Source organism: Centruroides sculpturatus, unplaced genomic scaffold (assembly GCF_000671375.1).
Source record: "Centruroides sculpturatus isolate CEXI.00-Female unplaced genomic scaffold, Cexi_2.0 scaffold866, whole genome shotgun sequence".
NCBI classification, from domain to species: domain Eukaryota; kingdom Metazoa; phylum Arthropoda; class Arachnida; order Scorpiones; family Buthidae; genus Centruroides; species Centruroides sculpturatus.
Window position 1 is genome coordinate 4189 of NW_019385250.1, and position 16094 is coordinate 20282.

Here is a 16094-nt window from a genome sequence, read left to right on the forward strand (position 1 = left end):
TTCCATATAGGATTTTATCATATCTACACCTAGGTATTTTGAAAATGTTCTTATGTATCTCTGGTTGTTTAGTTGATGAATGATATGGGAAAATTTACCTGTTATGTTCATTACAATAAATACTGTAAAAGACCAGTACCAGTTATTGCATGAAACATTGTAAGAAGATTAAAAATCTACATCATTAACACTACTTTTTGTGAGATTGTAGAGAGTATTTATCCTGGTTTACATTTTCTTTAATGCTGGGATTATTACTTGCATCATTTTCATAGTAGAAAGCAGCAGGATCACTTTTCCTTTCTTAGGAACATTTGATAGATTTCTCCATCCAAAAACCAAAAGTATGTGATTGTATTCCACATTTGGTACTTTGAATCTTAGGAATTATTTCAGATTTTGTTTTTTCTTCATAGTCCCAGTAATGGTTATTATGTGTGTTACTAGCAGAGTTGTATCTAAGGACACAGTATGTAAACCAGTTGTTGGTTGTAATATTTATTACTGACCATGAGACTAGAATTGAGTACATATTCTTCATAAAGATCTATTCATTGAATATCATAAATATATATTATATATATAGATGTGGAAAATATTCATATAAATATATTATTTCCAATAGTTTCTGAATTTAATTTTTATCTTATATTTCAGGACAATGTAAAGAATGTAAAAACTTCAATTCTATGTTTGCCATTTTAAGTGGTCTGGGTCATGGGGCAGTTTCCAGGCTGCGAGTTACATGGGAGAAACTTCCAACCAAGTACCAAAAAATATTTGAGGTTTGTATATTGTTGGGCTGTGATGCTCTCAGTTGTATACAGGTTATTCTATGAGGAGATGGCAATATTTTTAGTGTTTTCTAGAGGCATAGGGGATTCAAAAATGTGTTACGAACATAGCCATTCAAATACATTATTTCAATACTAGAAGGGATTAAAGTTTTGATTAGTTACTCTCTTAAGAAGCTGCTCTGCAACACTGCTGCATCTGAGGAAAAGCCTCAATTTTGCTGCCTTCTAGTTTCTATGCTGTACTAAAGTGCCAAGAAATATAAGTAAATTTTATGTTTTTTGCAAAAAATGTAAGGTTCTGAAGATAAGAAGCTGAAGGACAGTGAGATTGAGGCTATTTCATGGTACTTGGAAGTGCTACAGAGCAGCTTCTTAAGAGGTAGCTAGTCTGAAATTTAATTCTTTATAGTGCTGAAAAAATGCATTTGAACAGTTATGTTTATGAAATATTTTTGAATCCCCTAGGCCTCTAGAACACGCTATAAAAATATTACTGCTTCTTTGCAGAATACCCTGTATATATTTGATTAATTGTTATCTAGAAAATTTTTTCTTCTTTGAATGTAGGATCTACAAGACTTGATGGATCCCTCTCGAAACATGTGTAAATATCGTAATTTAATCAACAGTGAGCACATACAACCACCCATTGTAATTATTTGTTCTTTCAAATTTATAATAAATAAATATGATTTTGTTTTATTTTTTAAATACTTTGTTTGTTTTCCAGATTCCATTTTATCCAGTTGTCAAAAAAGACTTAACATTTATTCATTTAGGCAATGACACATTTGTAGATAATTTGGTATGAATTTATTTTAAATAATTATCTTATAAGTGGCATTATGTAAAATATTATTTACCAAACTTGTTATATTGTTTATTAAGGTAAATTTTGAGAAATTGCGAATGATAGCTAAAGAAATAAGACAATTAATGAATATGTGTTCAGCTCCTTATGTAAGTACTAATTCTTATTTGTTAGAAGTTATGTTACATACAATACATTGTTAAGTTTATACTCCAGAATAGCATAAATTTCAAAGAGCAGGGTTATTTTTAGGCTATAAGAATATAGATTAATCTAAAGAATTTTGCCTAAAGGAGGTGGGTTATGCTGCCATCTTGTAAGAATATTAACTAATAATGTAACAAGTACAGTACATAACTGTACAATAATAATTTAGTTAAAATTATCACAACTGTTACATTATTAAGTTCATTGATGTCTAAAGTAACTGGAAATGCATAAATTTTGTATGCAAAAGATGTGCATACCAAATGTATGCATTCTGGTTTGATCTTCTTTACCAAAATTTTCTAAATTATTTATTTAAAATTAATATTGTTAAAAAAATGGCAGTATAATCATCTACATTTAGACTAAATTTTCTTGATTAATCTATCTTCTAATAGCATGAAAATAACCTTGTTTGTTTGCTTATTATTAATATAATTTAAATTTTGGTTGTTTTACAGATTTATAGAACCATGTAAAAATTTTGGTATTACATTACCTTTATTAAACAAACAAGAAAAATTAACTCAAGATTGACTTCAATATATTTTTGTTTAAGCTGGATATTTTTCTTGGTAACTTGTTCAGACTGCAGAATTTGTAATAAAGTGATAAACTGCATTATGATTTGCAAAGTAATTCTTGATTGATAGTCATATGTTGACAATCTGTTACATAATATACTTATCAACTTTGGAACATTTGAAGAAAGGCACAGCTATTGATAATCTGTAATGATGAAATATGTAGGCGGATTTTTTCCTACCTCCAATAGTCCATAAATAGGATTTCTCACAGGATCCCGGGATAACCCACAAATTTCTTAAAAATTCACTTTTTTTCTTATTTTGTGTTAAAGTTGAGGAAATTTTGCAAATAGAAAGTATAATTAACTCATAAACTGTCAGAACACATTTGTATTTATTAATTTTCAAGTCTGAATTTTAGTTTTTTAAATTTTTGCTTATTGTGGCATGTCATAGATTGTCAATAATCAATATGTAGCCTATTGTGACAGGATTGAAAATTCTTTACTTGTCAGAACCTGGAATAATTGTGCTTATGCTGTCTTAATATTTAACCATGCCCAGTAGCTTCAATAACTGCATTATGCCAGGTTGTGCAAATTGGCCAAGGATACAGATGTGTACGAAGTATTCAAGTATGAAGTTTTTCTTCATAAACCTGATTATTAAAGCCAAACGAATTGCCGAATTATTGAACTATAAGCTCGATGCCGCTATTAAAGCAGCCGAGGTAGACAAATCAAAAATACTAGACAGCAAAAGAAGTACTGTAACGCATCTCGAAAATGAACTAGAAATCTTCCAGGCTACAGGTGAAAAAACACATAACATCCTTCTTCTCTTAAATGCATTAAAGACAATTCCACCCACATCAATTGAATCAAAAAGTGCATTCTTGGTAGCAGGACCTTTCTTTAGTAAAATAAAAATCAAATTGAGCAATCGGAGTATCAACCACCTTTGCTTTTTAAATCTTAATACAAAATATTATTCTAAATTTTTATAATATGTTTTATTTAAATAACAAAAATTACCTTCTAACTTAGAAGTTTGATCTAGGTTCATTTTTTTCTTTAAATTTTCAACTCAATTCAAAGGCATTTTTGTTGTAAACAGCTTCCAACAAATGTTAATAAACTTTTTTTATTTGTGAAAATTTCTATGTAATTCAGAAGTAATTTTTAATACATATTTTACACAGCATTATCAATAATATTTTAGAGATTGCAGGACATATTAAATTACTTAAAAATGAAAAATAATTATATTATTCAATTTTAAGATTTAATTTATATCTTAAAAATAATTAATTATATCGTGGGATCCCAAGAAACACTTCACTTTTTCCTGGAATCCTGGGATAAGCAAAAGACCGAGAAGTGAGAAACCCTATCCATAAAACAAAGAAAAGCGTAAATAACAAAATGAATTTATTACCAAAAGTTAGGTACAAACACGGTTACTTTTCGACATAATTGCCGTGAAGATTGAGGCATTTGTCTATCTGTGGATGAACTTTGAAATCCCCTGTTTATAGAATGTTGCTGCTAGTGATTGAGATGGACCTTAACATTGTTTTGAAGATCATCATTAGTCTCAAACCTCTGCCCTGCTAGCCAAGTTTTCAGTTCAGGAAAGACATGGAAGTCTTCCACCTAGCATGGAACTTTTTAAACACCCAGCCCTGATTTAGCACCAAGCAACTTCCACCTCTTTCCTGAACTAAAAGTGTGGCTGGGAGGGCAGAGGTTTGAGACTAATGACGATTTTCAAAAACAACTTTAAGGCCCATCTCGAGTCATTGGTGGCAACATTCTATGAAGAGGGGATTGCAAAGCTCATCCACAGTTAGATAAATGCCTCAATCTTCACGGCAATTATATCAAAAAGTAACCATGTTTGTACCTAACTTTTCGTAATAAATTCATTTTGTTATTTACACTTGTCTTTGTCTTATGGACCATTGGATGCTGGAAAAAACTGCCATTGTATATGACTTTTATTATTTAGAAAAAACCGCCTTTTTTTATACTTGTTTAGCTTTAACTCAATAATGCATCCAATTTTGAAAATTTAATACATGACCAAACAAAAGTTTTTAAGTGCTTTGCAACTCAAAAATTAATATATTAAAATTTAATGTGTTAATGAATATTTTTCAATGTGGCCAAACAGTTGAGACTGTAAACATGTCAAGATATGTCATACACTGCACCTAATTGTGGGTATACAAAATCACTGTTGGTTATTACTAAAAGGCTCTCTTAGTGCCCTCAGACTAGAGTCAAAGAATAATTTTTTTAAATTAGAAAAAATATTTTCCTACAAAAAAATTATAATGGCAGCCAAATGTAATTTTAAATTGGCAATTTTCTCAAAACAGATAATTTTAAACCTATATGATTCAAGACATTCTAAATACAAGCTCTTAAATACAAGCTCTTTTAAATACAAGATAATTTTAAACCTATCTGATTCAAGACATTCTAAATACAAGCTAACTATAATATTTTATAAACTTTGTGATAATTTATACATTTCTGAAGGTTGAGTTTGGTTATTTTTCATGTCTTTTTTGTAGACCAACTACACATCCATAGTACTTAAATTAATTAAAAATTAACGCTAATGGAGGGTATAGATAAGCCATATCATTATAATATTTGATTAACGAAACAATTCTTTGTTGTTATAATTATTTAGAAAATTAAATTGCTACCAAACACTTACTGAAAATTAGGTATCCTTTAACTGTTCAATTTATGGATTATAGGGATACAAGAAAATTTCATGAAAAGGTGCACAGATGCTTTATATCTTTTTTTTTTTTTACATTTAATCAGTTGTCAATATTGCAATATATTATAACAACATAACTATCAAAAATTGATTTTTATTTTATTTATTTTCTGAACATTTATTTATTATTTAGATCTTTTATAATTTTGATGTTTGTAACAATAAATCAAAGCTCTTTTAAATTATATTAAATATAAAACAAAACAGAAACAGAGTCTGTAGACTTTCATTAAAAAAAGTTATATATAAATTAGTGATTTTCCTAAATGAAATTGGATATACAAGTGCTAAGGTTTGGCTCTCAGGAGGACTTATGCATTATTGATGCAGTAGGAGAAATCACATAAAGATGGATGAATGCTGGATATTTATTTTAATAATACATGCATTTCAGACAGTCAGTCTGTCCCTCTTCAGCTGTGCTTGTTACAGACTGCGAGTCACAGGTGTCTAAAATACACAAGGTTTACTTTACAAACATTATGATTTATAATTAAATTAATTTTAAAATATTTAATACATACTTCATGAATACATTCTATTTGTTTACAAATGTAGCTGCCTTCCGTTTTGGATTTTTTTTTTACAGATATTATATCTGTATACTGTATAAACATCTTTGAAGATTACAATTGTTTAATGAATTAAAGATATGGTAAATAACGTATGGAAACAATAAGTTACAAGTTATAAACAAAAGCACACTTATAAAAGGAAATAAAAAAAAAAAAATACATATAGTAGAGTCACATACAACACGGGAGATTCATTACGCATTATAAGAAATCACGTTATCAAAATCTGCATTATCACATAATTTATGAAAGTTTAAACCTTGGTCTATAAGTTGAAAAAAAAAAAAAATGTGTTCCTCTGATCAACAAAATTTGAGGGTGTTGCTTGCTTGCTTTATTTGCGTGTTGTATGGGACTACTGTACATATTTGTTGAGTCACAGATTCAATGTTTGATATCACTAATGCGATGTCACTTAATTAAGTTAATAGCTAGTATTCCGTTGGTGTTTAAATATTATAGGCTGTCTAATTGTTACAGATGTTTAAGTAAAGATGCCAGATGGGGTCTAATTGTACTCCTGTGTTATCATTTATATAGACAGTGTTTGACAGAAAACTTGGCAATAGCTAAACACTGTGTATACCATAGTTGTGAAATTAAAAAAGGATTCATAAAAAAATATTAAAAGACTGAAACAAATGTAATGAAACAAAAATTATACACGTTTAGATATCATTAAAATCCATGACAAAACAAAAAAAAAATGATAACACAGGCATACAATTATACTCCTCTGTAATCGTTCCAAGATAATGTAAAATTATAACACTTTATTATGTTATAATTTTGCATGATCTTGAAATAAAATATATGCACTTAGCATTATTTTCCATTAAAAAATGTAGATTAAAAATGGATAGTTGTGTAATATGTGCCATTCAAAGCATAGGTGTAAGTCAGAAGAGTGGGGAGGGTAATTGCCCTTTGAAATTTTGGCAAAACAAAAGCAAAAGACATCAGACAGTAATCAGAAAAGTTAACAGATTATCAGTGATGGCAAAGTAAAAATTGTTACTTGTGTTTTTATCTGTGTAAAATTTTTGGCACATTAAATGTTCCTGTCTCCTTAATCAGTATCTTCATATGCCCATGATTCAAAGAATGAAGTTTGTTCTATATATCAAAATAAACAACACTATTTAAAAATAATCATTGAGTGTTGTTTTATTGATAAAATACAACATTACTGTTGTTTTTTCTATCAAAAGAAAAGACTGAAGAGATATTTAAAAGACTGTATTTAAAACTTGCTGCTCTAGGTCACATGTTCAGTCTGTGCGAATCACAAATCTTAAGTTTATTAATCTAGATAATGGATGTATTATAAGAAATTTACATTTAAAAAAGTATTACCAATTTTTTTTAAATATTTTTAACTTTTACAAATTCTGGAACCTTAAATATTTTGTCTTCATCTTAAATAAATGTTTATATTTAGAATTTTGTCTATAACTTTTTGTTGTTTTTATATATTTGGTAGTATGTGATTTTGGTTGAGATTTAAAGAAATTTTATTATCATCTCATTTTATTTTATTTTTCAATTTAGGATTTGTTTAACATGCTAGAAATAGGAGGAGCACAGCCATCTGCTGCCATGGCTTCCCTGAACAGTTTTGCGGCCATCACCAATGCAGCCACAATCAAGAGACGGAAAAAGAGTACAGCTCAACCCAATCCAAAGAAGATGTTTGAAGAGGTGAGAGGTGATATTTAATGGAGTGTCTATTTTCCAAATATAAAATTTTTATTTTGTTTGGTTTATTGTATCAAGACTTGCCATAATTTCATGCAAATAACACAATGGTTATCAAAGTTAAAAAGCCAATGTGAAAGTAGGGGCAGGTTACACACCAATTTTAAATTGCAGTTAAGAATTTATCAAGTAGTGCAAATAACAGATTTATGGATAAATAAATAAAACTCATGTATTCAAATATTAGTAGATTATTTTTTTATGTGATAGCATGGGTGGATTTAGGACGGAATGATTGCCTCCCTAGACAACATCTTAAATTTGTATAATGAACACCAATTACTAATCAGTTATTATTCTGTTTAATTTTCGCAGTCAAAAATATTCAAACTTTCTCTAGATGGTCACCCATCTAGTTATTAATCAGTTAATCAATGTCTAATAAGAACTGATGTTTTAAACACTAGTTCTCATTAGGTTTGGCCACTGTCTAGATCATATTAATTTTTTTTCTACCAATAGTCACTTATGGTAAGGAAAGTATTCTATTGTTAACAAATTTTGGATATTCAGATTGTGATGGATAAGTACAAACTGTGGTCCATAAAATATGTTTTTATTATTTTTTCGGTGATGCATGTTATCTCACTTTATTCTAATTAGATTGACATGAAATTTCATATTTAAGCTTTTTTTTCCTTTTAATTTCTAAATTTGATCCATTTATGTTTATCTTTGGTCTCTAAATACTGTAAGCTGTTTTAGCCAAAGGTCTTACTGACTGATCTCTCCTTGACTTTGTTTAAAATTTAAATTTCCTGAAAAACTCATCATAAAATAGATTGCAAGACAATGTTTTTTATGAATATTTAGTCCTTTCTATGAATTTATGTTTGTATATGTAGGTGCTGTATAACAAAGTTATGTGCTAGCCAGTGGCCATATTACAATTACTTTTTAACTTTAAGATGTAAATTTTAAATTGGTATTGTTTTACACTTCTGCTGCTTATTTAACAATAACATTGCGTTGTGTTTGAGGGCTCCTAAAAGTAGGGAGCCCTAGACTCAGGCCCTATTGGCCCTTATTATGTGAATCTTTGCAATCAAATCGGCAAGTACCAAAAATTATCAAAACTGAGTGACAATTATGCCCTTTAGCAAGTGGTTATATGGTGACCATATAGCACTTTATGCATTTAAAAAATAAAAAAAATTCCTTGATTCTTTATTATATTTGTACACTTTTCATTACATTTATTTGTACACATTATTCATTCTGTATTTGTCATTATAATTGGTAACTACAGTAGAGCATCGTTTATCTGAATCAATTGGGGACTGGGGTTGTTTGGATAACTTATTTTTCGGATAACCGATTATGTACGAAAAAATATATTAACCTATCCCATGTTGAAATTTTTCTCCTTTGCATGTCGCTTTGCGTTGAATTTTCATCGATGTTAAACTTAATGTAAACTTTTTTAAATAATAATTGTTTAAAAATTATTTATTTATTAAAAATTATTTCTTTATTTTTTACAAATGAAATAAATATATTGAAAAATATAAAAACAAAAGAAAATTATACTTTAGAAGTTAATCTAGTATCAAAAATGTTCGATTCAGCACAACAGACAGTCCTCAGAAAAACACCACAGAAAAGTGCCAGTGCTGCCAGCTAAAACACACACATCAACAAAAAAATATTGGAGTAGCCCAAGATATAGCCAAAGATTGCAACGCCACAGCGCTAGCAAAAATTTAAATTTGCCGACTGGAATTCTTTCGGATAAATGACGCTCTAGTGTAATATAATAAATTTGTCCTTTTGCTGCTTCAGTGATTTTGGGGATACGTAGATTCCTGGCTATTAATGTTTAATGGTTAAACAAAACTGAATGATTGTGGTAGATATACTTTTGCACATGATTCTAAATTATACAATGAGAGTCAAAAGTATATTAACACTTAAAATGTTTGAAAATAAATCAATTTATACAGTATTCAGCCTGTAAAAAGTGAATTACTTGTGTAAGACTGAAAAGAAAGTGCTTGATGTCCAAACATTAGTGAAACAAAAAAAAAAATGAAGCAGCCATATATTTACTTTTTGTTTATCTTTTTACTTTTATTCTCTCTTATTCTCAATTATAGACATATTCCTAATCAATGGTGCTCCTTTATCACTCCTTAAAAAATATAATGCTTATTGCCATATATGCTTATCTATTGCCTTGCTCAAAACATTTGAAATGTGCATTTATAATTGTATTATATTATATTCTTTTTGCAAAAACAGGTTTGTTTTTGCAAAAAAATATTGCCTATTAAATTGGAAATAATTATGCCCTATAATTGAGAGGAGGCCATATTTCATATTTCATATATCCCATATTTCAAGAACTTGTTGGAGCGTAAAGGCTTTCTCTATTAAGAGTGTATTTCCATACATAAGTGTGGAATAGATGGATATAAAGAAATTACACCGATTTTGTAAAATTGATATGTTTCAGGAGAAATTGCTCCCATTAGTTTATCAATAATCAATTTGGCCTCTAATGCTGAAGTGATTACTAAACCTGAAGAAGGGATTAAAGATGAAAATAGATTGGCTAGGACTTTTCCTAGGAAATATGTAGGATGAGTACACTTGTTAAGCTACAGTCCATTTTATAAGAACTATGCTCTGTGATTCAAATGGTATACACTCAACCTGAAGATGTCATTTTGAAATGTCGAAAATACTTGTTTTCAATTAAATACTTTGAAAATAAACAACTTTAATGCCAATAGACAGTTTGCTTTATTCTTATAATTCAAATTTCTGGAAAATACATTATGATGTATTTTTTATTTTTTAAATTGTTTTTAAACTTGAAGAAATCAATTTAAATTGCTAATAGTATTATTATGAAAATAAAACAAATTGAATTTATTTATTTAGAAATATATTTTATGAAAAATACATATATGACCATAAATAATTATTATATTTAACTGTTATTTTGAAGGCTCAAATGGTGAGGAGAGTTAAAGCCTATCTGGGAAATTTAAAGGTGATATCTGATGAAGAACAGTTACATAATATGTCAATAGAATGTGAACCAACAACTGGCACTGGTAATTCAATTTTTTAAAGTATAAGAATATAGTAATAACAGAGGAAATATGAAATGATCTTTCTATAGTAGGAAGTATGACTTCAGTCCAACCCAGGAAGCGACACCCTTCACCAACACTGTCCACTGCCAGCAGTACTAGCAGCACTTCTGAAGGAAAGAAGTCGATAACTTCGGGGCCTAGATTTGGTAAGTAAAGATTTCTTTCTTTAAAAAAAATTCTGTTGATTGACGTGTCATTCCCATTCATACTAAAGTTACGAACTTTTCTTACATGCTTATCTCTTATAAACATATAAGAAAAGATGATAATTTTAAAGCCATTATTCATATCGTAAACATTTGTACCATGCATTCATAGACTATTTTCCAACTTAGGAGCCGACTCTCCCAAAGCAGTAAGAAAACTCTTGGCCCTATCGGACCAGAGTAAAGTACGTCCCCACCAACCTCCCCGTCACCACCACTCGCTCTCTCCCACGCCGTCTCCCAATGCCCCGCGTCGGAGGAATGAGACCAGACACGGAAGGTCGCACAGCGACTCTGCCAATACCACGGTGCTACCCGTAGACCTGTCTGCAGAAAGTTCTAGTGTCACTGCCCTCAGTAATCTTCCTTTAAGGAAGTCTCAAACCTCAGGTAGTTCTGTAACTTTTCTCTGTTTAGTTTTTTAATTCTCTTACAAATGAATATATACCAATTTGATATTTATATACCCCAGGTTCTGTCACTTCCAGTGACAGTAGCAGTGGTAGTAGCTACAGTCATCATCACCTATACGAAACGGATTCTGGTCATACTTCCACCGGTTTCGACAGTCACAGCAGTAGTTCATTAGGGTCCACTAATTCTCCTCCCCAACAAAGAAGAGCATTATGTAAGTGTCAATTTAACTAGGTAATTTTGGTCATTTAAAAAATTCTATTAGATAACTAAAAGAATACTTGCAACTCTAGACTTATTATGTTATTAATATTTACCAAGAAGTTACTCATAATAATAAATTTAACATACTATACACAAATGATTTTAGTGATCAGCACTGTAAAAAAAAGAAACAAAAATGAAAGAGTAATAATAAAAATATATTCAAAATCACAGTGTCCCTAATGATTTTAAAACATTTTAAGATAAAATTTGATTATCAAAGGAATTTTAAGAGCAAACATGAATATTAAAATAATTGTTAATCAAATTTATATTTATATCCAGTTGTTATTACTAGGGATGGGGAGTCGACAGAAAGAATACACAGTTTTCAAGTCGGTATTTTTAAAATTGACTCCGACTCCCAATTCCTTTCACTAATGCATTACTAGTTAGTTAGTAGTTTGTTTAATAGAAATGAAGTAGGCTCTAATAAACTTTTTGACAAAAATAGTATTTTTATTTATTTTATACAAAAATATAGCATTTAAGAAGAAATTTTTCCAAAATTTGTCCTCTAAAATTTAATCTCAAACCCATATTTAAGGTTATACATTGACTTTAACTACTCATATCTTATTTATCAAAGTTAATAAAATAAAACAATTACTTATTAGAAAAGTTTTAACTAGAAAAGTTAATTAGAAAAAAAGTCAAAATAATAGCATTAATGGCTTTTTAAAATTTTTTACTTAATTATTTAAACGTCAATGGATGTAAGGAGTCGGGTTGATACATTTTTCAACTCAGACTCCCAACTCTAACTCTTCATCCCTGGTTATTAATAAGCTAATTAGTAGAAGTTAATTTATTATTCCATAACATTCTAAGCATTGTTAACTCTAAAAAGTTTACTCTAATGAATATTGAAATTAAATTTTTTCTTTTCAGTTACAGGTGTAATGATTGTTGGGTATTTTTTTCTTTTAATATTAAATTCATATAGACATAATACTTAATAGTGACTAAAATTTTATCATTACAAATTCTATAGTGACTATAAGAGTCAGCATGCTTTTTACATGTATATGCTGGTGCAAGATGATTACAATTACTTTATTATAATTAATTTTCAGCATCTTTTTAGTTTTTGTGAAAAATGTTAATAATTCTTGAAAAACCAATATTAAAATAACATGTAAAATGATTATTCAAGTGATTTAGTGAAAAATCAACAGGAATGTGTATTGTAATAGAGTCTTAGATTTTTTATAAGAATTGAAATGCATATTCCTCGAGATGTTTTAATACATAATTGTGTGGTTTTTGTCGTTTTTAAACTGAATTTTTGCTATTCTACACAGTTAATGGTAACTTAATCAATTCTGATACATTAATTCTCATTCTAAGCTGAATTTTTTACTGAATCACATATTATGTGAAACAATTTTGGCTTCAGAAATGAAGCCAAAATTCTTTTACATTGGTTCTTGTATATGAAACGTCTCTTTAATCCAAAACTTGTTTGGTAGACTGCCTCACAGCATCGCGGTTAGAAACATCTTTATTTTACGAAATTGAATTACAAATGCATTTCGGGTTGATTTATATTTACAACCCCTCTTCAATTCGTAAACCAATTTTGTAAAATAAAGATGTTTCTAACCATAATGCTGTGAGGCAGTCTACCGAACAAGTTTTGGATAAAGAGACATTTCATATACAAGAACCAATAGACAGCAACCATATTATAGTGTTCTTTCACATTGATGCACATTTACACATCAGATAAGAATCATTGATTTTAAGTTTGTTAGATCTGTCTAAATTTACTTCATTATTATTATCTCACTAGACCAGGCTTATACCATTCATGATCCTCTCTTATCAGAGAATATTTTATATAACTCCCCTCCAGTTTTTTGATATACATATTATTTTATCATTTATTAAAGACAAAAGCAAATTTGCATACTAATGAGATAGATGTGCTTGTTTATTTTTACATGGGAATTAGATCTGTGCTGAATATTTCATACTGTAGGACACAGGACATCTTCAACATTTTTTAGAGTTGACTAGCATTTTGATTTTATAATCGTTAATGCTGTAAACATTGCTTTGCATAAATATGTAGTAGAAAATGTTACTATTGTCAGTTTTCACAATCTCAAAGGGGTTAGTGATATACAATTTAAGAAGCCCTGCATTAGATTGTAAGTAATCCAAGAGTGTGACAAATTCAATCAGATAATTAAAATTACAATAATAATAATTTGTGTAATTTTAACAGAAAATACATGTTAGATTTGAACTGTGAATTAGTTTAAATAGTTTGGATTTGAACTATTTTCTGTTTCCAATTTTCAGTGTTTACGAGAATAATTGATGATTAATCGCAACAAAGAGATTTAAAACATGACAAATGGGAATACTAACTTATAAATGGAAAAAATTATAAAAATTCAAACTTTGAAATATTTGGCATATTATCTATTAACAAATTGCTTTCTTTTCTGAATATTTCAGTATCACATTCTCCACCCACGTTAAGAATGAGACCAAATGGACCTCTCTTTCCTCATGGCATGCCAGTCTTACCACCACTTCCAGGACCGGGTGAGATTATATTCCCATTTACTTCCTCTTTAATCTAAACTATTAGTAATTACTAAATTGGAATGATTTTGTCTGTAGCCATGATGCCGTCTCATATGATGGCACCGCCTCCACCGCCGCGAGATTCCATCCCAGGCCACATGTTTCCTCCCGCGCGTGCCCGGAGACCTCCGGAGTACAACATTGCTGCACAGATGGCGGCACGATCCAGACAGATGGCCCACTTGGGTCGGGCACACAGCCACGAGGGCTCTACCACAGGTTACTACAGCAGCGACGTAACCGATCCCGAAGACGACGGTAAGTATCCGAAATTATTACCGTACTTACGTATTTGGAACATTTCCAAAAACGAATCTGTATCATTTTATATTTTCAGATGATGCAGAGGCTCAAGTTTCAGCCGTTTGAGATTGTCAGCATCTGGCAGTCGTGGTGCTACATATTGGCCAACTGTCCTAGTCATTACGTGCATGCACTGTGCCACCTCAAGAAAAGAAAATGATGTACCCAGAGAACAAATCAGATTTTTTTTTCATTTTGATTTCACACAAAAGAAACCAAAGAGATAACTGGACGGAATCAGGCCGTCGTCGTTTCTGTACAGGTTTTTTCGCTATTATAGTACAAGAGCGTTTACATTGACGTACACCGTACACTCCCATCTTCGTTTCAATATTTTCCATAGTGCTTTTTATATGGTATATTGCACACGATATGTAAATATGTTTCGTCAATTAGCCCATGTATCTTGGTTTGTAAAGAGAACACATTACACCATTATTTACCAAACCAGTAAATATCATCTGTACAAATGTTTTTGTGTAAGGTCAAGCTGCTTTCAGAAAAAGTATTTTTATCGTTTTGTAACAATAAAATGCAAGTCGGGATGAATTTTTATTGCAGTAAAGACGAGTATTTTAAGAGAGGCAAAAGTCATCTTTCCAGATGGATATTGTGATACTGCTCGATTCCAGTATTAGTGTACATGTTGAGAAATCTGCAAAAACTTTTTTAGCTTGTAAAAAATAAAAAGAGAGATGTCATTTTTAACGATAATATACACCAAAATGTTCCTATAGAAGATTTTTTTTTCTGTTTTGTAACTTGCACTCACAAGTCAGTATATCTTCCAAAAAAAAAAAACAGCATTTCCGTCATTAGATGAAGTAAAGCAAAAAAATAATGGAAATTTTTGTACTGCAGCCAAAATGGAATTTTTGACATTTCTGTATAGTATGCGCTATTTGCATGTATTTAAATGGTCATTTAGTAGATGTACATATTTTAATGTCGCACCACAAATTTTGTGGTGGTAAATAAATGTTTTCAAAAAATATCGCTGGTATATTTCTGAACAGAAAAAATACAGGAAAAGACTACAAAAAAATCTATTTGAGTAAAAGGAAATCTGTAAAATGTTGACAGATTCCTTTAAACTGCGGGCTTCAAGAATATTTTTCGTGAAGATTGAAATTCACACACATAACTAACCTTTATTTTTAGTGGACAAAAAGAGTAACAGGTGAAATTATCCCAGGATATATTCATTACTTCAATTACTCTAATAACAACGTATCAAAACAGAACTAACAGTATTATCTAAAAAATGATGGACAACGATTATTTTCTTAACAAAATGGGGAATCAGGAAATAGAAATTGTTAATAATTGTATTTTTCATTTTTTAAGAAAAGTACAGAATCGAATCCTTGCAATATGCTAAAACAAGATAATTATTACACTTATATTTCGGGGGATGTCATATATGAGCTACCAAACACACATGAAACTCAGTGATGTTTTACATTATTAGTCTATAGCAAGACTAATTATTTATTCCATTCGCGACCCGTTTTTTGCCACAACATTTTATTCAACCCGGGTACATTATACGTAGTTACATAAAATAAATATACAGATAAAATATTAACTGATAATACATGGAGGAAATTTAATTTCAAACAATTCTTTGTTATAATTTTACCACTTATTACGACAAAAGCAAATATGCATGCGAATGAGATGGACGAGTTTATTTTTGCATAAAGAAATCTTGGCTGAACATTTGAT

At 29.8% G+C, this 16094-nt stretch overlaps 1 protein-coding gene across 4 annotated transcripts; it reads left to right on the forward strand.

The window, feature by feature from the left end:
* The first annotated feature begins 626 nt into the window (after positions 1-626).
* Positions 627-15360, forward strand: LOC111636721 (rap guanine nucleotide exchange factor 2-like). 4 transcript variants are annotated; one of them, XM_023382025.1, is made up of 12 exons: positions 628-785; positions 1365-1448; positions 1528-1602; positions 1686-1757; positions 7268-7417; positions 10428-10536; positions 10608-10724; positions 10914-11174; positions 11257-11412; positions 13932-14021; positions 14100-14321; positions 14401-15360. In XM_023382025.1, the coding sequence occupies exons 1-12, from the start codon at positions 690-692 to the stop codon at positions 14430-14432; spliced, it is 1464 nt and encodes a 487-aa protein (XP_023237793.1). In that variant the 5' UTR covers positions 628-689; the 3' UTR covers positions 14433-15360. The 4 variants fall into 4 exon arrangements, with proteins under 4 accessions (XP_023237795.1, XP_023237793.1, XP_023237792.1 ...); XM_023382024.1 differs by having other exon boundaries at positions 629-785; positions 10605-10724; XM_023382027.1 differs by lacking the exons at positions 10914-11174; positions 11257-11412 and having other exon boundaries at positions 627-785.
* Positions 15361-16094: the final 734 nt, after the last annotated feature.